The sequence below is a fragment of the Manacus candei genome, unplaced genomic scaffold (assembly GCF_025592945.1).
Source record: "Manacus candei isolate 608988 ecotype Guabito, Panama unplaced genomic scaffold, ASM2559294v1 h1tg000014l, whole genome shotgun sequence".
Lineage (NCBI taxonomy): Eukaryota > Metazoa > Chordata > Aves > Passeriformes > Pipridae > Manacus > Manacus candei.
In genome coordinates this window covers 61,524,749-61,549,706 of record NW_026138062.1, presented here as the reverse complement: position 1 = coordinate 61,549,706, position 24,958 = coordinate 61,524,749, and the positions used below count along the sequence as shown (strand labels likewise).

The following is a 24,958-nucleotide window of genomic DNA, read 5'->3' as shown; positions in this document are numbered from 1 at the left end:
GCTGACAATTACTGTTGGGACACTTAGGTACTAGGAGAACTTGAGCCTGGCTGGCTAGCTGAAACACACAGAACAAAAGATTGAAGATGGAGATCACGTTGTGTGTAATGCACTGTGCAGGTTACAGAACAGTGCCTGGAGTCAGAGGGTCTTGTACTTGAGAAACAGGATAGACAGGAAGATTTTAAAATTCCAGTCTTTATTTTGCAGCTGATTTTGTGGCTATGGAAAATGAGCCTGTACTTAAGCTGATGCTTTAGCTGAGAAAAGATATTCTCTATTTCGAAGCAGCTGAGTTGTGGCCTGTTTCTTTTAATAGCCAAATACTTTTAAGGATCTTGGATAGAAGGTGTTCATAAAGATACAAAGCAGTACTTGTTGCATGCACTTTCATGCACACAGATCTTGACTGGTTTGGGCAATGTACCTTGATATTACGTGCTGCAAGAGAGAATTCTTTACTTGTCTGAAATCCACAATGAATGAAATATTCTTAAGTCTGTGTCATGTAGTATATATACTTTTTTTTTCCTCTTCAGTCGTCCTTTCCAGTGATGATGAAGATTCACCTTCTGAACCACAGTGCACAGAGCTGATGCAGGATAGTATCACTGAGATCAAAGAAACAGACCAACAGTCTGACTTCTCAGCCAAGCAGTTGGAAGACAAGATGGAAAGCCACACAGAGCAGGTAGTCTAGTTTTTGGCCTATGTATTGTTATGCCAACCATTTATTTCTACAATGTTTGTTGTGGAAAATTGTTTATAGTCCCAACCACAAGCAAAATTCTCTGGCTCTGAAGCTTCGGTGTTTCTGCAACATACAGTGTATTTCCTGTTTTGAAAACAAACATTTGGAAATGTTTAATATCAGAAAACAAAGGATCCAATAATAACCCGAGCTAGAAATAGACATGATGAAGATACATCTGTGAAAAACTTGTTTTCACACAGCGTTTTAAATTGATTGCAGTTTCTTCTCGTCAGCCAGTCCTCTGTTGTAATTCAGTGCATGGAGAAATTCAAGGATCTTTGCTGACAGCAGAGAGAGACAGGGTAAAGTTCCCTTTTCTGTGTGGCTAGCAGTAAAATATGATTCTAGAACTAGCCATAAAGGTTGTTGCCTCATTTTAGACTTCATTAGCCTTATGCTGCTTGCTTTGACCTGGATTTGAGTTATCCTGAAACAAGTCAAGAGCCATTGCTGCCTCTTCTCTCAGGTGCATCATTTTGATCATAAGCATTGAATTGGATCCTGAACCTTTGATATGAAAAGAGGGATATTATTTTGTTGCTCTGTTTGAGTTTTTACTTGACTCTAGCTTAGTAAAGTGCACAGATCATTTCTTGGCAATGAAGGTGAAACGAGATCGTTTTAGGCCCTTGAAGACGTTGTCAGTAATGCATGTGTTAACACTTAAAGCTTTTGTGTTATTTTTCATTTGGAAGCTGACTTTGGGAGCAAATTCTTACCAGTGTGATGAGATCCTAAGGTTACACGAGGGAAGTATCTCATTTAAAGCCCTGTAGTAAATATACTTTTTCTTCCAGTTTTTAACAGAGTCAATTGAAGATAAAAGTCTGATCACCTTACCTTCTGAAAGAACACCTAGAAAACAGATGAACCCATCACTGGATGTTACATTTGATAGTCTATACATTGGGAGATTTAAATGCTTATCAAGAGGTCCTGCTAAGGTAAGTCATTCTATTATGATGATGTTTTGAGAATATTTAAAAATTAAAATTCTGGTAGGCAAAACCAGTGGTACTCAGTATGGAACCACTCAGTTTTGATTATTGTTGCATCAAATTCCTTTGGCTAAACAATGGAGTGTGTAGTCCATTACCGTGTACATTTGAATTGCTGTCAGAAAAGCTAACTGATTTTCTGTGGCCACAGTTTTCAGATGTAAAACTTCTGTATAAATGCTGTACTTGAGAAGTCACACTGAGGATGCTTGTAATGAATTCTAACAGAAAATAATGGCAATATTAGTGGCCAATTAATGTCACTCAAAAGAAAAACCAGTTGCTTTTCTCAGAAATAGTAATGATTTAGAATAAAGTAATCCATAATGATCAGAGTTCAGATATATACTGTGCTCTAATCTTGCCTTTTAAACAGAAAATTGCTTGTTTTGTGGCTTTAAAGAGCATAAAAACAATACTAAAACCACTAGTGCATAGGCAACATGCTACTCACTGGGTGTAGAAACATAAGTGAAGATGTGCTTAAATGGAGTACCAGCTCCAGAAGTTTCAACAGGTCTTTGACCAGGCTCATTCTGTATATTGCAACTGAAAAAGAAATGTTTGAACCTGCATATGTTCTGTTGCTTTCAGTAAGACATCTTGAAATCTTGGATTGTAGTAATAATAAAAATTTTAGGTTTTCAGAAAACAGCAGTTTTGTGCAGCAGTTCTCATGCAGTTATGGAAACATTTCATGGTAACTTCCTAAATTAACAGACCAAAATAATTTGAAGGATGAATTGAAATAATTTTAGAATCAATGCTTTAGGTGTAAAGTAGACATTTTCCTTGGAGAACACAACTTCGTGCTTACTATGGTAATGTAGGAGAAACCTCTTCTGTCAATGTATATGAGAACCTTTTGTCAAAGTGACAATAAAGCACTCTTTATTTAGCAAAATCTCTTTGACATAGCAGCAGTGCAAGTGGAATCCTTCAAGGCCTTTAATTCAAAAATTATTGTAAATAGCAAAGTAACACCCCAGTGTTGAACCGTTTCTATCGCGTCCTTAATTCAAATAGTGCATCTGACAACCTATCATGGGTTACTTTAGCTCCTTTTGTCTCAAGTGTTCATCTTTTTTTCTTCTTCTTCTTCTTAAGGAGCCTATAGGCAGCTCTGCAACTTCATTTCTCAGTGCATAGCATCTCTACAAGTTATTTGCTGTCATTTAGGTTCTGCAGTATGTCTTCAGGAGTGTTCTTTCAGGCGAAATAGGCAATATGAAGTCTCAGGCTATGCATATTTGACTTGGTAGTGTCAGGCTAATGGTTGGACTTGGTGAATTGTGTTTTCCAACCTAAATGACTCTATTATATTATTTTCAGTGTATTTGGCTATAAGGAAAGACATGCAGATAATTAAAAATTCTTATATTGATTTAATCAATTTGTAAAAAGCAAAGTAATCTTTTTTTTATTATTCTTATTCCAGTTTACAACAAAGAATATTGTGATCCCACTCCAGGGTAAGAGAATTTTTTTCTTTAGGGTTCTCTTAACTGTATCTTTAAAGTATTGCATTAAAATACTAAGTATGTATTTCTGTTATGAGTAATTTATACTCTTACTTGCTTTCACAAAGACATTAGATAATTTTTACTTATTCACATTTTTCAGTAAAGGAGTTTTGGTGTCTATAATGTAATCCTTAATAACTTATCAGTTTCCTGTACTTTTAAGATGAGCTTTAGTGGCCTTGCCTTTAGTTTTAGTGGCCTTGCCTTTAGTTTTAGTGGCCTTGCCTCCCATATTCTTGCATATCATAGGTGTTGAACTATAGTAAAAATGACTGTGCATATTTTTAAGGTGAAACATTCATCTTTTCAGATTAGGGATTTATACCCTCAGGTGAGTTACACAAAAATGTATGAGTCAACTAAAGATAAGAGGAATATAACTGAATTGGATTGACCAAAAGCAAATAGGAGTTCATGATTTTCAATTTTTTTTTGTTTGCTTTTAGAAAAAATACAACTTTTTTTTTCAGAAAGAATCCCAAATTTAGATGTTTAGCTTTTGGGGTCACAGTTGGTAACTTTGTGTTACATAGTTTGATGTAACTGATTTCAGTGTTGAATTCTCGATATTTTATGTAATACCAGGAATAAAATCTACAAGTACTGTGTTAATAAGCTCTGGTTGTACTTAGATCTCAGCATGTATGTAACATGTATGACTATGGCTGTTATAGGTATGGTTCTTTTAAATTCTGTTCTCTACAGTGGCTCTCAATAAGAATGTTAAGCTGACAGTGGATACTCTGGATCTCAGGAGGTTTGGCTTGTGGAGAAGTGATGGTGGCTCCTCTTCAACAATTATCATTTTTCTTTGGTTGTCTGTGGATTATGCAGAAAACATGGAAACCCAATTGGGAAAGTTAGTTATCAGCAAGCCATGTGAGTAATCTCTTTCCTAAAATGCAAAGGAAAGGTCTAATTTATGGCATGTCCATAAAGTGGTTATTTTACAGTTGTGTTTTTTGAATGTGGAGGAAAGCTTATTGCATTTTAAAGATAATGTGGCCAATTTTGCTTTTCTAAAATGCCTTGCTATACTTGTATTTGGAAGAAAAAACCTAACATAATATGATTCAAAACCACTGCTATTTATTAAAAAGACCTCAAAACACAGTTTAATTGTAATCTGTGTGAGAAAGCCCTTGTAACTAGGCTTGTGTATAAAGCATCTCTCCCTTTAAAATATATGGGATACTCCTTACTCCTGAGTATTGTATATGCTAGATAAAAGGCTTGGCAAGTAAAGATTGAGTTGATCTTTGACAAGGCTGCATTGGGCCATTGCATTATTATTGAAGAAAATTTCCACTAAAGGCCAAGTGGACTCTTTAGTCTTTAGGTTATTATAGACTGACTATTTGTTTTTCTAGCATGAAGCTCTGTAAAACTGAGTATAAATTTCGCTCAGATGTTCACAGTGGCACAATTACACCATGTTTTTACATAAGCAAAATCATTGCAAAATAACATCTACAAAAATGATAATGTCAGAGTTGCCGGTGTGAAATTTAGTAGTATGTATTGCCTGTACAGTCACCACCTGTATGAAGAAAAACTATTAAGTAATGTTAGTTTTAACATAAGGAGTGCAGGTAATTTGAAGCAAAATACTGAGTGAAATTTTAGCAGAGGGCTACCTTTAATTGATGTAAGTTTATTGAAGTTACTGGTAACTTCTGTAGACACAGTTTCCAGTGAAATGAGTGGAATCTGAGGCTGTGAGGCATCTTTTAGTCTTAGGTTTATTTACCTTGGTTACGTTCTTGCTGAAGAAACCTTCTGCTCTGCCTTCTTAGTGTGTTAACATTAGAGGAAAATATAACATAGTGTTGCTGACAGCCTGAAAGGGGTCAGAGGAGTTCCTCAACTTGGAGAGTTAGAGAGGACTTTATAAGACAAGACAGGCTGTGCTGATCAATGCACAAGGCATGGCCAGACAAGTGTAATGACCAGCAAAGTATTTAGATGTGACTGGTCCTTTTTATGCCCTTAACCCTCTCTTTTCCCACACGTCTTCCTCCCCAAATCACCTGAATGCCTCCCTTTGCCTGCCTTTAGTTCTTCCCTTAATCCGTATTAAGTCCTTTGTAATCCCAAAATGCAATTCAGTATCAACCTCTTATCAGTTCAGGAAGTGCTCTAGCATCGACTTAGATCTGGACCCTTGGGCTGAGATTTTCCTGGGAGGGGCCCAGAGTGTGTTTGTCTTCCTCAAAGTCCTTAATTTGGGTTCCTACCTGCCATTTTGCTCCTGTGCTCCTCTGGGCTTATCAGGTGGGCCATTGGTGGGCTGATGGCCCCTGTGATGAACCTGTTAGGGTATTATTTGGGCTCCCCTGCCTGCCATTGTCTCTCTGTGCTCCTTTGTGGGTGTGCAAACAAGTTCTTATCACATAATCTAATAGTTAGTACTATCCATTCTCTCCTTTTTCCAGCCAAACCTGGTGAATTTGTATTTCTTGAATTGTCCCAACCACTCACAGAATGGGAAGAAGACAGACTGACTGAACTGATTACAGATGTGAGCAAGAAGAACAGAGCACCAGATCTCGCTGAGTTTTTGTCTTTGAAGCAAGCATTTCCCTTGTTTAAGGATCTTTCTTCTGAAGAAAGCTCTTTTGTGAGTTACCATAAGGATCTACTAAAGCAATATATGCCAAAAAAGAATACCTCAGATGCTCATGAACCTGCAGTTCAGGTTAGTGTGTAGCTGTTGCTTTCTTTATCGCCACCTGTTGGCATTCACACATTCTAGTAAATTTTCCATCAGCCTTCTTTCTTAATCCATGGCTCAAAAAATATCAGTCATGATTGTTGCAAAATTTGCAGTCAACTAGGCTGTGTCCACAGAGAGAGTGTGTAGACCTCATCAGTGAGTAGCAAGTACCTATGCTTTAGATTGACTCATAGTTGTGTATATTTAGAGTAGGGATTTCCTGCCCTTGTGGTGTCTCCAGGGCAGCAAGTGGGAGTTAATGAAGTTATGAGTGGTGGAGACATTTTTTGGTTGAGCTGGAAAGGCAGCAGAGGAGGAGCTGTGTATATTGCTCTCCAGACACCTCTAGATGTACTTTCAAGCTTCTCCACAGCTTGAAATGCTGAATGATTCCTCAGGCTGCTGGGGAGATGTCTGTGGAAGTTAATGTGTTGTCATGGTTTAATCCCTCTGAGGAGTAAATGTCTAAATCCAATTCTACGTCATTACCACTTCAGAAATTACATATATTTGTTCCCACTAGTAAAAAGCACAGAGACAGCAGATAAATATTATCCGTGAAACTGGGCATTTAAATAGTGAGCCAACCAGTTCAAATCTGTATTGTTTTTCAGGCCAATTGTTTAAGGGCTGGATTTTCAGACCTTCCAAGCACACACAGCTCCAAGTAAGACGGTCTGATACTTGCCTCCATCCTTTCAGGTCATGTTTCTTCTCCAAAAACGATTCTGCATCACTTGACTAAATAATTCTTGGACAGTTTTGGAGAGATTATGAACTAAGACCTGTCATCATTTTAAAAGATCCATTAATTTTTTATTGCCTGAGCGGTGGCTTATTTGCCTAAATCCTGAAGGTTACACTTTTGCTCTCCAGCAAGAATCCTCTTCAGTGATATAGGTTACTCCTGTGGGCTTTAAACTTGAATTTTCTGTATTCTGTTTTACGTATGTATCAAACTGTATAATGCTTTTTACTGCTATTACTGTTTGTGTTTTTTTTTCTGATAGGAATCAAACCTAAAAGTGGTCAGGCCCAGTTATGCCCTTGCAAATAAGCAGAATAGTGGTTGCTATTCTATCTCTTTGTCCTCTGCACTGAATGAAGAATGGAAAGAAGTAAGAGAAACAGGAGCAGTTAAGAAGTAAGTAATATTTCATATAAATGAGAAAGTAAAAGAAATTGAATAAATAAGTTAAGTGAGGGCTTTTATTCCAACTACCATTCTTTAGTTGTTTTTGAAGTTGTGTGAAAGTTGCTCTAGATATCTAAAATATCCCCAAGTCTAAGTGTAGTTATTCCTGTTCCATCCTGATAGTTAACAGACAGAATGGATGTATTACAGGATTACAGAAAATGTCACAGAAACTGAAGAATACCTGAACTGTGACTACAAGGTCACGTCATGGGTGCATCAATGGGGAGGGTAGGGACCTCAGGGGTTCTGTAAGTGTCCATCTAAGTCCATCTTAGCAGAACTATTGCTAACTTAAGATGAGCCTTTTTTAAAATCTAAACTATGTTTTCTTTCACTGTGTCACACTCTATTTATAACTGATGTGTCATACAGTTTACTCGTTAGTACAGGAGCTTGGTTGAAAAAAGACACTTAGTGTATCAAGATGCTGGGAGAGCACTGACATGCCTCAGTTCTGTCTGCACTTGCCTCTTAGTGCTCATACTTTGTAGTACAGGAAACATTACCAGATTAAATTGCTCTTAAGAACCCTTGCCTTTTGCTGTCACTGTTTCTACTGACAGTATCACAGTTGGTTTTGCTTCTTCAACAGCAAAAATGCTCAGTTCATGGTTCCAGGTAATTAATATGGTTTTTAATCTGAAACCTTTTATGTACATTTTAAATACTAGTGGTAGGAGTAACTTGGGCAGTTTTAAACCACTTACAAATACATATGCTACATGAGGTGTAAGCCCAAGTTCTCTGACTGGAAATGCAGGAGTCCTTGTTGGGCTGTTCATTCAGACCATTTGTCCCCTAGTATTTCTTCACATTTTATATAGCCATTTGTCAACTACTTTTATGAAGAATAGAAAAACAAGATGAAGGTAAAAAATAGTCTCCTTTCAAAAGTTTTTCTCAAAGTTTCAGTGTGCATTGGAGTGAGTATTTCTTTTGAAACACTTAGCAGAAGAAATGGTAAAGGACTTTTAAGTAGTTCAAGAACTACTACTTTTAACAGGTTTCCTAGAAAATCTTCTACATGTGAAACAGCCATGCTAAGAAGAACGTCATGTAAAACAGTTTGTCACTGTTATCACGTGATTTATGTTTTCTAGTTTAATTGTTTACCCACCCCCACCTGCAAAAGGAGGACTGGGAGTCACAAGAGAAGACCTAGAGTGCTTAGAATATGGAGAGTTTCTCAATGATGTCATCATTGATTTCTATCTTAAGTAAGTAATCACAGTCCTGCTTGTACCCTTCTTTCTAGGGCCTGATCTGGACTTGAATGTTACTGTAAATTTTGGTCACTAAACACAGTACAACAATTTCAGGAGTAAAGAGTGTGATGAATTTGTATGTTGGACTTTTCTAAAAGCTTTTTTATATTCTTAGCAGTTTTATTTGTTTTAATTTAATTCTTTTTGTCCCTCTAAAGAGCTGTGATATAATCCAGACAGAATAACTGAAGGAAAAAAAGCCTTTTGGTGACCTTACACAACAGAAAGTGCTGAGCAGTGTTAAGTAGGCAGTTGAACAAAGTAGATGGTCTGCACTAGTATTTTATGTACTAAGTTTGCATGAAGTGGAGCATCCTCTGCTATTCTTTGCAATTTCAGGCATTCTTCTGATGCAGATCTCCTGCAGAAAGGAACACAGCTAATACTTCTTGAGGAAGTTGTGCTTGGCTGAGCTACTCCATGCCACCCTGCTAAAGTTGCTTGTGAAAGCAATTTTTCAAAAACTGGCACCGTGGCCACCATTCCCTAAAGTTGAGGTTTATTTTCACTCTGTTGGCTTAGACCTAAGAAGAATTCTGGTTCGTTGAAGGTTGTCAGCAAGAATTCCATTTTACTTGGCATCCAGATGGCTGAAGGAGCAGGAGCTATAGGAAGCCTTGTCTAAAGGAGTGGGAAAGGCAATGTGTTACAAAGTGTTTCAATGGGATATTGCAGCAGACCCCCTTGTATTTTGCCCTAAAATAGAAATAAATAACGCAGCATGGTCCTCTCAACAGCTGTGGTTTCATCTCAACAGAAAAGAAAGATTTAAATTAAAGAATTTAATGCAATCATTGCAAAAACTTCTCTGCTTTTAAAATTTGTTAGACTTCCCACATTCTCAGTTTTCATTGTGTTGCAAGTTGTATCATGTATGACTGTGTTTCCCAAGTCATCAGATGAAGCTGGAGGCACTTTGTGTAGGATAACTGCAATTATGAGAGCTTTGGTCTTCTAGGATGACAGAAGAAACACTCAAGCTGATCTTTATAGTGAAATTATTGACAGTGAAATAATAAGTACTTGCAGAATATTTGACTTAACTTTCACATGCTTAAATTGTCTGTTTTACTTCTGCAGGTTATTGTACTGACCTTTGCATGTTGCACTATGCTTTTTGTACATGCAGGAGTATAGCACTCCATAATAAATTCAGAAGCTTGAATACTGGAGCACAAACCTAGGACAAAAAATTATTGCTTTCTTAGTAGTTGCTTGGCTGTTACACACTCTGATGTCCATGCATGTGAATAGTTAAAATAGAGCAGAGAGAAAAGTTTGGCATGATTAGTGGCTGTGAAGGCAACTGGTAGTAAGTATAACCTGAGTGTGATAAGTCATTAAAATAACTGTCCTTTTTTTATCAGTAATGGTAGTTTCTAGAAAAGGAGTTAAATAATTTCCTTTTTTTCCCTCTTTGGTAGGTACCTGTTGTTGGAGAAGGCACCAAAACGTCTTGCTGACCGTACACACATTTTTAGCAGTTTCTTCTATAAGTGCCTGACCAGGACAGAAAAAACCTCTGAGGGGGATGTCAAAGTTTCGTAAGTTTGTTTTAGGAGCCATTATGACCAGAAACAAGCTATCTATTTATGCCACTTGGAAGTTCTCCAGATCATCTACTGATTAGTACATGAAATAGTAATTGGTGTTCTCCAAAGGATTAGTGGTCGAATATTGTAACTCACAATTAAGCATATTGGTGTTTTTCCTTAAAATCTACATGTGATTCATACTGAATATGAATGAAAATGTTATCACCTTTCTCCAACTTTGTCTGAATCTTTACTTCGGACAGTTATTTATGTATTTGATATTTTTATCAGAAACTCAGAGCAAAGTTCTATGAAATGTTGGTTTCTATTTCAACTTGTGCAAATTAAGAAAACTGAAAATCTAAATTTAGTTTTCTTCTCAGAATTTTCTTATTCTCCTATTATCATCTCCTCGTGCTTTATGTCTGTAGAACTGGAAATTAAATGTGCTCCTGCACTTAAATCTCTGGACTGGAGGGGATCTGTTTTTCCTCTGTTTGCTGCAGGTGTGCAAGATGACCCTGTGCAAGGCATTTAACTTTTTCCCTTCAAAAGATAAGGTTGTATAGACAGGCCTTCAAAAGTGGCATTGGAAAGTTTAATTCATGGATGTTTTTATATTACTATAGATCTGTTTTTACACTGGTGTTTAGATGAGATTTTTGCATTTAGTGTAGTAAATAATAATTACTTGATAAATAACTGCAAGAAATCCATTCAAATCTATGAGTAATTTTTTTCCAGAAGAGTTTGAGATGGTTCAGAAATAGCTTGTTTGTCACTTGGGCTCAATGGTGTGCTGATTTATTTTTAATCTGTGGGGAAATTTCAAGAGTAAGTGAAAAACACATTGAGGGACTGGGGAGGGGTAGGAGTCCTAATTCCTCTGCTTACTTTAACTAAATAGAACAAAACCAAATAACAGTTGTCATTTGGTTTCTTCAGAGTGGCACAGAGAAGACATAGAAGAGTAAGAACATGGACTCGTCGTATAAATATCTTCAGTAAAGATTATATCTTTGTGCCTGTGAATGAGGAGTAAGTCTGTGTGTTTTCAACACTTTTCCTGATATTTAAAGATTTAAATATTTGAATTTTGTGGTGGTAAAAATTTATGGCTGTAGGGTTGGATCATTGGACATGACACTTAAGATTTTGAAGAAGTAACAGGTGTGAAATGGGTGATTTTGAAGTCTGTTCTAAAGACAAAATGCTTATTCAGTTGTCATTAGCAAACTTTGTGCTTTTGGTGTCTATAAAAAGTACTTTGTAAAAGTAGTACTTCCGTAGTCTGTGCCTTGACCTGGTTGAATAACTGACCTGGACGTGGAAACTCTCTTGTAAAACTGAATAGTCATGGAGAGGTACACATGGAAAACAGGTGCAGAAAGAAATGAGGCTAAAGGTGTGCCAATACCTTCAGCTATATTCAAAACTGGGATCACCATCACATATTATTCCTTTTTTCTTTTTCCTTACATTTTGGGATGGGTGCCCAAACATTGATAAATTGCTGTGATGAATTTTGGGTTTGTTTTTTTTCAAAGGAATTGATACTGATTTTTGCTGTTATGCCACAATGCAAAGTGAAAAAATGAATGAGAGGATTGGTATGAGATGCCATAAAGGAACATGGCAATGATGGTTATGTATCACAGAACAGTTGTTCATGAGCTCTCAGTATTATAAAAGCTTTTCATAGCCTTTTGAGAACCAAATGTTACACAGTTTTGACATTTTTCCCCCGTCTCCCTCCTGCTGGGCAGGTCTCATTGGTACATTGCAGTTATCTGTTTCCCTTGGTTAGAAGAAGCTGTGTATGAGGAGTGTCCCCATCAGAATTCCTTATCTCACCAGTCTCCACTTCGGTCAGAGAGTGAGAACACTAGACCTGGTTCAGTGTTTTTCAAGGGTGAAGAAGAAATGGATTCTAACAGAATTTTATTCTCAAAAGGTAAGTAATCTAGAAAAGAATGATGTCAAGCGATATACAGTTCTAATAGTGTCTTAATCCTTGAAGGAGGGAAATTAAGTAAGAGATAGGTTTTAGGATATCAAGGCTGATGTAGTTTGTTTTTATATCACCATGCATAGCAAGGACTGCAAGGTATCTGCAACTCTGGAAAATACTGGAAGGGACATGTAAAATCAGTGATGATTGGGAAGTCATTTCAGTAAGAATTTTATCAGGAAAATTACCCTTAGTAACTCTGCTATTTGAACATTCAGATGGGAATGTTCAAAATTAGTTTATAAATTAGTTCTTCACTATCATATTTTGAACACTAATAATCAGGAACTTGAAAATAAAAAAAATTTGGTTAGAAAATATTTTCTTAAAGACTTACTAATTTGTTCTTTTGTACTAGGTGGCAATGAAATTGCTGCTGCTGCTTCAGTTCTAGATTCAGCTATTTCTAAAGTAAGTACCTTTTTGTACTGACAGAAAAAATGTATTACTCTAGTTCTGAAGGCTGTGAGACTTTGACCAAGTGATTTTGCATCATCTTTTTTGCAGTAGCTGTCAATGTTTGCATAGCCTGCAGTATGTGCAAGACATTTTTGATTCGCCTTAAGTCCTCCTTTGCCCACCTATGTTGCTCTGCTATGCTTTCACATGTTTTTAAAAATGATTTATCTGTCTTTCTGAAATGAGAACTTCTCTCACTACCTTTATATCTATGAAGATGGTAGTTTGTAATTGCTGTTGGTTTCTTTAAAGATTATTTTCTTTTCTTTTCTCTCAGATCTCCCTAAGTAATTCCAAAAGGCAGATTTGTAAAAGGTATGTTTCAGTTTTCTTTCTAATTTTGTAACATTAAATTACATTAAGAAATTCTGCAGTAATTCAGTTATTTTTCATAAAACCACAGCTATAGGTACTTGTCCATTTTTACCACATTGGTTCAGATATTGATGCTCTTGGTAAACTCTATTCAAATAAAATACTTGCTTCAGTAGTGTGATAATGAAAGACTGCAATGATTTGTTTGTTTATTTTTGTTGTATACAGGCCGTGTATACTCATCTTAGATTCTTTGAAAGCTGGTTCTGTGCAGAAAACAGTTCAGGTTTTGAGAGAGTAAGTAACTACAATTTCTATCTTTTAACAAGAGGTGCTGCTGGTCGTATTTCTATATTCAAAATACTTTTTTTAAACTAATACTTTGAAATTTAAGTGATTGGTTTTCCAAAAGGCTGATGTTCATTTTTTTGATGGCGGTTACAGAATTAGTGTTAAATCCACTCCTATATATGTGCAAAAATGTAGAAAGTAGACTGAAGCTGTCTAAAAGTTTGATGTGTCAGTACAGTTAGAGTGGAATGGTATTATTTGTTTTGAAAAGTGAGAGTAAAAATATATTCAGTCTTTTATGTGATAAGTATGTAAGTATTGGAAGAATGTCCTAAAAATTTCAGTACTTTTACATGTTCCTCATTACTTCAACATCTATCAACAACTTTTTAAAAAGTTGTTAGATATTTGAATCAAAACAGAATTGTTCATTTTCTGCTGGCCTCCTAGGATGAATCCAGGAAGAATCTGTGTGATAGCCAGGAAAGATTCCTGGAGTTATTCCTTAAGATTTAAAAATGTTCTGGTATCCTAATAGCTCAAAGAAATTCAGCACAAATAACTGGTTTTAAGTAATATCATGCCTATTTCTGTTTTGTATATTTCTTATTATGTGGTAGAGATGCCTCTGAGTGCAGTAGAATATTGAATAGTTGAAATAGTGTATAAATTTCTTTGACAGATTCTGTTAAAAATAAATTGATTAAAACTATTTTAGCTTTTTGGCCAGCTCTGGAACAATAATGAATAGTATCCCCAAAAAACTGAGCTATTTCTCAAGTATTTCAACTGATTGCTTTCTCTTGTAGGTACCTTGAAATGGAATGGGAAGCGAAGCGAAAAACACATCGGGAATTCAGTAAATCAACAATGATTGACCTGTGTCCCAGAGTGCCTAAACAAGATAACAGCAGTGATTGTGGGGTCTATTTGCTGCAATATGTGGAAAGCTTTTTCCAGGTACAAATCGAAACTACCTTCCCCTTTCCACCAAATTACCTTAAACCCCGAAAACGTATTTTTGAAGGAAATAGCCAGACACAAAAGTCTGTGAGGCACAGTGTTAGAAGTGTCAAAGCCATTTGAAGAAGAGGAGATTAAACCCATTCTTCACATAGTGGCTGGGGTCTTTATATCTGGTTTCTCATCTGACTGTCACCAAACATTTCTGACCCTGTAGTTAAACGTTGCTTTTACATGGACACATTCAATATCCCTAAGTATTTGGGTGTATTTGGAGTCTATTTCATGTATGTATCTTTGCATCAGTTCTTGTAGCATCTAAAATTTTGGTCACCTTGTGCATTGGCCTTTGAGTGACTCTGCAGGCAGCAGCTTCTGGAGTGAGTGAGGGGGTAATTCTTAAAAGGGAATGCACAGACCTCAGGGAGCCTCTCTTTTTGTTCAGCACATACCTTTAGACATCTGCAGATCCTGGGCTTCAGGCACTGCCTTCTAAGGTGTCCAAGTCTTCCTCATCCTGATCCAGTGCACTGCCCTCTTACTCTGTCCTTTGAATGGCTGTGCTTCCTTGGTGCTTAGAGGTGTGGTCCACATTCTCTGAGATTCCTGTGCATGCAAAGCCTTGTGTGGGGCCTTGGACAGCGGACAAGTTTTTCTTCTGTGGGAGAACAGATTGCCATTCCAAAGCACCTGTACACTAAAGCACACAGTGTGGGGGATAAATGTGAGGAATTGCAGATCTGCATGCAGTTGCAGGGCTAAGATCCTGCTGGGTTCGTGGGAATGTTGTGAGATACCTCATGTGGCAGGTGTGCCACAATGGATAGATAAGACTCTTCAGAAAGGACAGGCAGGGAAGACAAGGAGGTAGAGTTGCCCTTGATGTGAGAGCAGCTGGAATTCATGAATCTCTGCCTTGGGTTGGATGAGAAGCCATCTGAGAGTTTATGGGTAGTGACTAAAGAGCAGGCTAATATGGGTGACATAGTAGTGGGCATCTACTGTAGGCCGCCTGATCAAGGAGTGGAACCATGAGTACCTTTTGGTGAGGGTATGTATGTATGTGATTATGATGGAGGAACTGGAATTTGACTTGGAAGCCTGTCACACTCGTGTGGGAACTTGTTTGTGCCTCCTTGGTCTCAGCAGCAGTGGAAGGGTTTGAAATTCTTTTTGAAGGTTGCTTTGGGAAATTCATGCTGTAAATATTCCTTTTTCTGTCACCAGAACCCCATAGTTAACTTTGAAGAGCCACTGCATCTGGAGGATTGGTTCCCTCGTCAACTAATCAGAAGCAAAAGAGAAGAAATTCGTGACCTGATCTTGCAACTGCACTTTCAACAGCACAGTGGCAGCAGCAGCTAATAAATCTAATAAGGCAGACCTAGCAAAGGACACTGCTGTATAAAGTAACTGGAACTCTGCCTAGCAGCACTTGGTCTCTCCCTGCCTTGCAAGGAAGACAGAAAAACCCCACAAAAAGTATTTTTTGTTCAGCATGTATTTATTTAAAGATTTTTTTTTTCAATGGTGTTGTGTGGTCTTAGAATGCTGGGGGGGGGGAAGGGATAAGGTTGTAGCTAAGAGTGTAAATATAAGTTAAAGCTATTGCACATGGATTGCTAATTGAACCTTTGTTTGGCATATGAAAGCTGCTTACAGGTGTGTGCCACAAGGATATAAAAATACTTTCATCTTATGGAGCCTTTTCTTTATATTTCTATACCAATATGAATGGTATATAAACATAGAGTTGGCCCTGAAGACAGGATTTTGATCCTGTATGTGTCTTTTGATTTTGCAACTGATACAAATAGAGTGAATACTATGTATTGTTTTAATTTAAGGATGTAATATTGACTCTCTTTAGAGATTTATGTTTTTGTTTTGTTTGTGATTATATACTGACATAATCTGCATGTGTCAGAAAATTCTGCCAAGATTTGAGGCTGAGTTTTTGTTGTATTTTTTATTAGTATTATTTCCCTCCCTGTCATTTTCTTCATAAAAATGAGTTTCCCTGAGTGGAAGACATTTGCTTGAGAGTGACTGTTGAAATACTCTGAAGTCAAGAGTGGATTTTTTTTTAAGTATTTTTTATTATTATTTTTCTTATCAGATTTCAGAAGACAACTTGCTCTCAAAGTACATGCCAATACAATATGTGTAGGCAGTAGATTTTTAATGCTGTTCACCTATTTTTTGGGAATAATTTCTACAAATCTTATAGTATCACCTGCATTAGCAAGGCAAGCGGGCTGTGCCTTAACCTCAAAAGTCTGAAGGGTTTTCCTGAAAATTAAGGTCAATATGTTTGTGTGATATGTCTTTAAGATATGTTATTTACATATAAGACAAACAGGATTTACACTTTGCTTAGGAGAATTGCATAAAGATGCCTGAATATTGACTGTTTGAACTCAGACTTGATTTGATAAACTAGCACAAGTTTATCAGTCTGCCTACGTATTTATGTAGTTTTTGTCAAATAGTGATCACATAAAATTTTAATAACATTTTGATGTGCACACTTTTTTCTGTACTTACTGCATGATAGAAGGTGATCGTTTTAAGAGGATGTTTTCTCCTGTTCTCCACTGTAAGTTCAAGTGTCGTCTCACCCTTCAGAAGATGTGTCAGATAACCACAAAAGCCACTTGTGTCATGAAATAATCTACAAAACCAGAGCTCTTAAAGCTGGAAGTAGGATAGAGAGTTAAAATAAGAATTGAGGGCAACCCAAAGATGTGAACATTTTTATGTCGTTGCAGAATTCTCAGGGCCCCTTCCCTCAAGACAGAGTAACTCTGAAACCGAGCACTTGGAAAATCCAGTTATTACTTCAGGTTCTGTACAGTCACCCAACACCTCCCCACCCCCCCCTTATTGTTTCTCAAACCAGGAAGCATTCTTGCTGGAGCAGAGAGGCAATTTGAAAACAAAGCAATTTGCTGAGCGCAGTTACCTTCTGTATAACTGTGAACAGCCTAGTACAGTTACTGTATGTTTTTTGTCTTTGTTTCTACTTTAATTCTGTAGTTTGTCACTACCCCTCCTCCCCTCCACCCCACCAACAGCTCTCCCTCTCATCCTGGAGTTTGTGTTGTTCAGTACCTAAATCACAACACCAGCATTACTTACGAGGTTGATCTGTGTATTTATTGTAAAACAAATGAAAGATAAAATGCAGAAATGTGTGCCCTTTGTTAATTGATGAATATTTTCAGTGTTTCCTTATGAAAAATAGTTTAAGCTTTTTCTTATGGTAAAGTTAGTTTTTATCATCAAGCGACTTGTTCTTTTTCAGATTGACTGTTTAAAAGCAAAAATAATGTACAAATTTTTCTAAATTGATTTTATAGCATGAAAGGATTGGCTTTTTAGATTTGCTACATATGTGCTATGAGAATGCCAATGCATTTGATATTAAAATTACCTCCAGAAGTTATTGAATGTGATTGTTACTGTTCTTTTCCCAGCTGCCACAGATAACTCATAAGTGAAAGATAGGCCGTCTTGCTGCTTTTAAGGTGTATACACAGTATGTGTCTCTGAACACAAATGTCTGTCAAAGGCATTATTGGATCACCAGCTGCAACCCATCCCATTCCAGCCATTTGCATTTACCAGGTATGTGGTAAATGCTGGGAAGTGTTTGTGGAAGAAGTTACTCTCCAGGTACTTTAGTACTTCCTTTTTATTTGCTAACCTTCCCCAAAGTTAACTTTTATCATGTGTAAGGCACCAGTCTGACTCAGGGACCCTTTTGCACATTCCTGTGTTTCCACTTCCTGTATTAACCCCTGTTTAACTGAAATGATGGAGTGACATGATACTTGAAAGCAAGCCAATCTTTGTAAGACTTTATCCTAAGCTGTGTAATTTTGGTTTCAAGGCAGTCTATTGTACCCAAAGTGTTAAATGTAACTATCAGTTTCATTCTTCTGCCTTCTGTCTCCGTGGGACCAGAAAGTGGCTTCCATGAAGAAATCTTGAGTCATGGAGATCCATTTAAGGTACTGTTGGCAAGCACAACAAAAGATCTTTCAGGAAAAATATTTAAAAACCCTAAGATTTTATCAAGAACTGGAGAAGTGAACTTGCAAGTGTGATTTTTTTTATTTTTTTTTTTTTTAAAGCATCCAGGGACTACTGTGTTTTTCCTCTGGAATTGCAGGCATAGATTCATCACAGTCCATTTGTGCTTTTGTGGGACTTGCCTCCTAGAACTTGATCCTGAGATGAGCTTGCAGTACTCAGTACATACTATCTTACAAAATTATAAAGCTTGAAGACCACAGTATTAACACTTTTATCTTGGTTATGGCAAAGTAGCAGAATTTTACTTCTTACAACCCCCCTGCCTGCCCCTCCCCATTTCCCACCCAAAAAGACACCAACTGTTTCCAGCTGGAAAAGTACGAATGAGACTTGAGAGGTCTCAGTGTTGAAAATGTGTCGAATAAGGCCAAGACTAAGCAATAATTCTGTTCAACAAAATTGAAGTTGGAAATACTGTTCAAAGATGAAGCATGAACACTGGGATCATCTTTGACTGTTGAACATGGTAAGAGATTTCTGATCAACAATTCAGAAAAGGAGGAATGCTGGGAATAGGTCTACATTACACAGACAGAGTAGATAATGAAGCGTGAGATTTATTTGGTTGATCTCACTTCCTGATTTTTCTGCTCCAAATACTTTACAATACTACACAATGGAAGAGATGTCAGTACAACAGGCTCTGGGGAGCTGAATTTGGTCAGCTGGAGGGTTAAACAGCCTCAAAATATGTTTATTCTTGAGAGGTGGTTCACCAGAGAACTCTCCAAGAGCACAGGTAAAAAGTGGTGATGGTAAAATGCTTGGCAACAGCAACCACAGCAACTGAACAAGTGAAGATGTTTTGTCTAACGTAATTGCCTCAGCTAAACTGATTAGGAATTTCGTTGCTGAATCCTGTCAGATGCCATAAAATCAGTTGCTGTATCCAGTCACAGGAGGCAATTTATAATCTTGATATTAAACCACATGAGCTTGGGGATAGTGGGTGTCTGCAATGATGTGTTTTTTTATTAGAGGCATTTTCATTCAAGTATACCTTTATTTTGTATTCTGTAGTTACAGATGAGTGAATTTAGCATTTTGAATAAATTGCATTTGAACAACAGGGACATTATTTGGAACAGTATGTGTGCTGTAGCAGAATTTCAGTGAGCATTACCCTGTAGAGAACTATAATTCAGCTAATCACATTTGCTGTATGAAAGTGCATGTCATTTCTTCTCAGAAATATAAACTGTCAGAAAACCGTCTTTATTTTTGGAGGTACTGGGATGACCTTGGCCTGTTTCATCACTAGAATTACACTTCCCTTTTTTTCTCATTCAACAAGAATATGCTTTTCCTGAATAGTTTTGAACAGATACAACTTTGCTGGAAATAAAGGATTACACATCTTCTGGTACAAAGTGTTACTGTAAAGGCTGTAGTCAGATCAATGAAGGAGTTAACTTTCCACAGTTATTTTGGAAATCTATTGCAAGAGTTATTTTGCTTGCTTTAAGGAACTTTAGATGATGATTGTATTTTTAGTTATGCCTTTTGCTATTGTATATGTAGGAGATTTTCAGCTGTTGCAAATCTACATTTCAGTGCTGAAATCAGTCGAATTTAACGTTGATAGCTTGAACTAATATTAATAAAACTGAATTTAAATTTTTAAAATATTTTATCACACAGAAGCTGACATAGCCATACTATAGAAAACAATTTTTGACAGAGATATAAAGGAGTTGGGTTTTATACCATTCACATTCTCAGTGCCTTTGAGTACTTTGGTGATGAAAGAAACAGCGATGCTGTAAATCTAAAAACTCTCCAGGAAAGCTTTTAATTGGGTTTCATACTTTTACTGAAGTATGTGTATTCTGAGAATTGTCTGTAAAAGGATTAGTTGTCATGCATTCTGGGCACCATTGCAAGGCTGGTCCTGTGCCGTTCAGTTTTCAACTCCAGTGTGGTGACTGCACGTGATGGTGCTGCCAGCACTGTAGTTAGCTTGACAGAGACAGACTAGCTCAACAGTGATGGTTTGATAGATCAAAAATGTCTAATTCTAAGAAAACTGGGGTCGTTTGAGTAGCTCAGTGGTTAAACTGAAAGTGTAATGTAATAGGTTTGTGAGGGAAAAAAAAACAACTGAAGAACATATATTGATGTTTTGAAAAATACCAACAGGAATGTGTTTCATGTCAGAAGACAGAGCCTAAAAACAATTAATCAGTATTAATAATACTGATAATTCCTGATATGTGAGTTCCTGGGAGCTCAGAAGAGCAGCTGGAAGAGAGGAGTGAGCACTGTATGCTTAAGCTGCTCTGTACAAAAGCTCTGCAGACAGATACCTGGGAAGCCTTGGGAATCCAGCTTTGAAATGCTTACACAAAACCACTACCAAAAATAGTCACTTCAGACAAAACAGCAGTTTGTTCAGATTGATCTGAACGCAGTAACCAGCAAGTCCTGAGTACCACTACCCAGGAGACAGCCCTGGAGATCTCCTAGTTGTCTGAATACAGTCTGCCATTGCAGGACAGCTTCTGTACACGTTTCCGCAGCGAACTGACCCCGGACAGGATGTGCTCCTGAGAGTGCTACTGCTTTCCAGTACTCTCTCCTTTCTGTACTTGTCCTTAGCTGATGATCTCTTCAGGTGTCTACACTGATTTGTTCCTACTGCTTATGTCAGGTAATAAATACCTGAACAGAGATGAAAGAATCAAAACCTGCCCTGGATTTATCTTTGGAGGAAGCACTGTTTTTGGGATGCAAGGGATAGTGGTGTAAGACTTTCTCCTTTAGCACAAACTTGGGCAGCAGCCCTGTCACCAGAAAAAACAGTCCTACAGAAAGGTTGCTTCAGTGCTTACACATGCAATGGTGTTTAAGCGAGCCATGCATTTATGTATGTGTATATATTTGTATAGGCAGAAGACAGAGCACACTGAGACCTTCCACTGGAGGCTAGCATGCTCCCTCTGATGCTTTGTGGTCAACATGGTTTTAAAAAAGAGAAGAAATGGAAAGGCCAATGAAAAAACGTGGTTAATTGGATGTGAAAGGTGCTGTCCTTGTTTGGACTGTCTGTTAATGGTATGACAAGCTCTGGTAAAGAGCTTAGCTGGTCAGATTAAAATTAAAAAATTGTGTCAGTCCATCTGCTAGCTCCAAAGAGTTCACTTCGATCACCTTTTCTTATTTCTTCACTGAAGTGGAATACTGTCTTTGAAAAGAACATTCCCAGGATGTCTTGGTTGACTTGTTTTACCTGATGTTTTCTCCGAAGATAATGATATGTGACGTCAAGACGTTTTCAAGAAGGGCAATGCTCTTGTTTGGTTCAAGGCTACCTTAAAGGCAACAGCTCTTTTGCTAAAAGGGATATTTTTTTTTTTGCTTTTTTATTTATTGTTTTTTGTACACAAATAAGTATGTTTGGCTTAATTTGGAAAATCTTCCTTTGCCTTCCGGGAATGATTAACGCCGATCTTCAGGTAGTTGCAGGTAATGCAGAAATCTTACTTATGTACTTGTTTTCTAAGTTTACTTATGGCAGTGTGTAGAATTAGAAATACGTCTCTGCTTTAATTTTAACAAAGGGGGCTAATACAGAGAAATGTTTGGTCAAATCTGTGCCTTGATAGCAGTGTAAATATGGAATATTTAGAGTGATTTCCACGAAGTATAACAGCACATTTGTGGTTTTTTGAGTGCAGAATGTAGCTACAGGAGGCAATTTTTCCATCTTTGGGAGATGTTAAACATTGGTAATTTTTTCTTTAAGTTTTGTATTAGATCTTAAAAAGTAAGGTTCTGTCTTCTGCTTATGGAGACTGAATATGTGTCAGTTTGAGTAAAGATTGGGATTTTACCTTAGTGACATTTTTGATGTTCTTTTCTCCCTCTGATGTACCATCTGGTGGTGATCTTCTGCACTAGAGCTGACTATTAATATAACATCAAAATAATCACAGTCTTCATCTTTCAGTCATAGAAGTCAAAGGTGCTACTGACTTTGAAGTTGCAGAACAAACTCATAATCTGTGGAATGAAAAATGCCATAGAGTTATTACTGTTCTTTCTCCAATAAATAATTTCTTGTGATTCTTCTTCAGGCATGTTTTCTGGGGAAAAAGTTAAAGAGGTTGAATTAAATAATTTCGGATCAGCTGACTGTGAAGGATAGAGAACTAGACTGTCAGACTAAATCCCAATGTACACATTCTATCCTCAACTGTTTCCACAAGTTTCCTCTGGAATGATGTGGAACAACTAGTATAAGAGGAAATTAACCAAACCCCTAAAACTGATGAGCTCTTTTATTACTTTTTTTCCCTTTGCTCTAGTTGAGTAGGGACCTGTCTCATAGCAGTGAAAGGTGTACCTGTTAGCTGTCCATTCAAGCAGCTTTTCTTTTTGCGAGGGTTATAAATGTTTCCTGTGAAAAGAAAGTGGAATAAGAGTAGTCCTTAATTTATGACTTATTTAATTTCTGGTTCTGAAAGCCTCTAAATACATTTTTATTCACAAATATAGTCCCATTGACTTAGCCAAGCCAAATCACAGAAGGGAAGTTAACCAAAAAGCGTTAGAATTCAAAGGGTTAGAGCTTTAGGCTGTGTAACCATTTGATGGGATGCTGTAAAGAGCTTAAGGTTGTTTATAATAGGACAGTCATACAGACAGGTTCTTTTAACAGAAAAAAGCAGTTTTGTCCTCCAGGGACGATAGAAATGGCATGAAGATATATATATATATGATTTCATCATTATCTCATCTGAGAAATTTATTTGTGATTTTAATTTTACAGCAGAAGCTTATTCAGCTACAGGAGGAGGACAGGCTAAAGGTGTTTCACCAACCCCTCAGCTCAGTGGCTGGCAGTTGGCAAACCCTTCTCTGCCTCCTGAGTTGAAAAAGCCCAATGGCATCATGGAGGCTGAACAGTTCAACAGGCATTTGCTGTTACGAAGGAAGCGATCCATTCTATTTCCCAGTGGAGTTAAGATCTGCCCTGATGAATCTATTGAGCAGGCTATTGCCAACCACCTGAAATATTTCAGGCTCAGAGGTAAGTGACTGTAAATCTCATGGATGCAAAGAACGTGTAATTATGAAAAGAAATAGATTAAGCTTTTAAACACAGTAAATACTAGGCCGTAGGAAATACATTATTACCCAAGAAATTTAATTTTCTGTGATAGTCTTCCTTAAGAGAGCTGTTCTGAGCTAAAAACCCACCTTCTGGTTACACTCATAAGAACTCTGGGTCCCTGGAACCTCAGTGTTTAATAAACTCATCCTTTCTCACAGAACAATTTGAATGCTGAGAAAAACAGGGTTTTATCAGGTTAGCAGGTTATGCAGGTTAGCTAAATGAATGTTTTTTACTTAGTATTCTTCAGGTGCTAGCAGAATTCACTGGGAAACCAGTCAGAAGAGTCCAATCTGAGACACTGGTGTCTCAAGCATGTGACTTTTGACTATGGCTGGTCACACAAAGCATAGTATGTTCTGTCTAGAAAGCCAATCTCTGTGTATCAGGCTGTAGTGTAGTAGGCAAGAAGCCTCTCTTTTAAGATATGGGAGTTGGACAGAGCTATCCCTGAAAAGTTGAAATATTCTTTCACTTGATGAAATATTACAGCAATATGATGTACCTCAAACCATTCTGGCTGACAACACTGGAGTGGGGTGTCACATGCAGTACATTCTGGTATTTGTGTCTTTGTATCGTAGCATTCAAAAAGTTTGTAGTATCTTAACATTTGTACATAACTGGCAAAATGGCAAAGAGGTGCTGTCACAGGAGATGGAAGGATGTTCAGAGACTCATTTTTAGTGAGGCTTGATTGCCTATAGAAGAAACTCTAACTGGTAACACAGTTTATTCACTTAGAGAAGTGAAAAGCTATTAGAAGCAGGAGTTGCTTAGTGTCTGCATAAAAGTAAACATAAAGAATATACTTGGAGGACAAAGTGGAATTATATGAGATTAGACCCTTATTCAAATATGAATTGTGCCCAGCTGGCAAGGGATGTTGACATTGGTGATCATGCTGGCAGTTTGACAGGCTTTGCCATCTTCCTGTTTATTTCCACCTAATAGTACTCAACTACTCTTTGCTTTGCTCCCAATGAATCCATACATACTGTGTGCTTTAAACTGCAATCACCCCTCAATTGTCTGTGATATTGGCACATAAGGACAATATCAAGTAAGCAAAAGTGTGAGCGATAATAAAGAAGAAAAATCCATAAATTATGTTGTGAAAGTGTATATAGGACTTAATGATCCTAGGCTGAACCAAAAATCCACCTATTCCATCTGCTTCCTTACTGGGCTTAACAGCTTTCACAATCCACAAGGATTTCTTGAGCACAAATGCTATGACAATCCTAAGCACTTTTAAGTTATAACTTTTGAAAAAGGTCTTTGCAAGTAGCAGGGGTGACTTTAAGTAGCAGCTGGTAGAGCAAGTTCTGGTTCAAGCAGCTTGTCATCTTCACTTTGGTAGGAGCAACACTTTGCACCGTGTTTGGTGGTGTCTAGTTAATCACATCCTGAGTAAATACACCTGAGGTACATGAGAGTTGATGTGCTGTGGGATAGGTTTGTGTGGCAAGGTTTTGGTAGCAGGGGGCTACAGGGGTGACTTCTCTGAGAAGCTGCCAGAAGCTTCCCCCATGTCCAGTAGAGGCAATGCCAGCTGGCTCCAAGACAGACCTGCTGCTTGCCAAGGCTGATCCCATCAGCAACAGTGGCAACACCTCTGGAGCAACATATCTAAGAAAGGGAAAAAGCTGCTGCAGAACAGCAATTGCAGTTGAAGAGTGAGAATGTGTGAGAGAAACAGCTGTGATGAAC

The 24,958-nt window shown here is 37.5% G+C and overlaps 2 protein-coding genes across 13 annotated transcripts in view; both read left to right on the top strand.

Moving 5' to 3' along the window:
• Positions 1–17,631, top strand: part of SENP7 (SUMO specific peptidase 7) — a 38,935-nt gene extending 21,304 nt beyond the window's left edge. For 9 of the 12 annotated variants that reach the window (XM_051780956.1, XM_051780951.1, XM_051780949.1 and 6 more), the window contains 15 exons: positions 540–691; positions 1,552–1,698; positions 3,191–3,224; positions 3,981–4,154; positions 5,711–5,973; positions 7,002–7,135; positions 8,290–8,406; positions 9,879–9,998; positions 10,935–11,027; positions 11,756–11,943; positions 12,359–12,411; positions 12,737–12,774; positions 13,003–13,071; positions 13,875–14,025; positions 15,256–17,630. In XM_051780956.1, coding sequence (XP_051636916.1) covers positions 540–691; positions 1,552–1,698; positions 3,191–3,224; positions 3,981–4,154; positions 5,711–5,973; positions 7,002–7,135; positions 8,290–8,406; positions 9,879–9,998; positions 10,935–11,027; positions 11,756–11,943; positions 12,359–12,411; positions 12,737–12,774; positions 13,003–13,071; positions 13,875–14,025; positions 15,256–15,393 — 1,871 coding nt within the window. In that variant the 3' untranslated portion in view covers positions 15,394–17,630. Of the gene's footprint in view, positions 1–539; positions 692–1,551; positions 1,699–3,190; positions 3,225–3,980; positions 4,155–5,710; positions 5,974–7,001; positions 7,136–8,289; positions 8,407–9,878; positions 9,999–10,934; positions 11,028–11,755; positions 11,944–12,358; positions 12,412–12,736; positions 12,775–13,002; positions 13,072–13,874; positions 14,026–15,255 lie in introns of all 12 variants that reach the window. The other 3 variants (XM_051780958.1, XM_051780959.1, XM_051780948.1) reach the window with 2 other exon arrangements.
• IMPG2 (interphotoreceptor matrix proteoglycan 2) overlaps positions 17,630–24,958 on the top strand; it is a 59,080-nt gene continuing 51,751 nt past the window's right edge. Inside the window, exons 1-2 of the mRNA XM_051780935.1 lie at positions 17,630–17,706; positions 22,901–23,161. Of these exons, the coding sequence (XP_051636895.1) occupies positions 17,670–17,706; positions 22,901–23,161 (298 nt within the window). The 5' untranslated portion in view covers positions 17,630–17,669. The remainder of the gene's footprint in view (positions 17,707–22,900; positions 23,162–24,958) is intronic.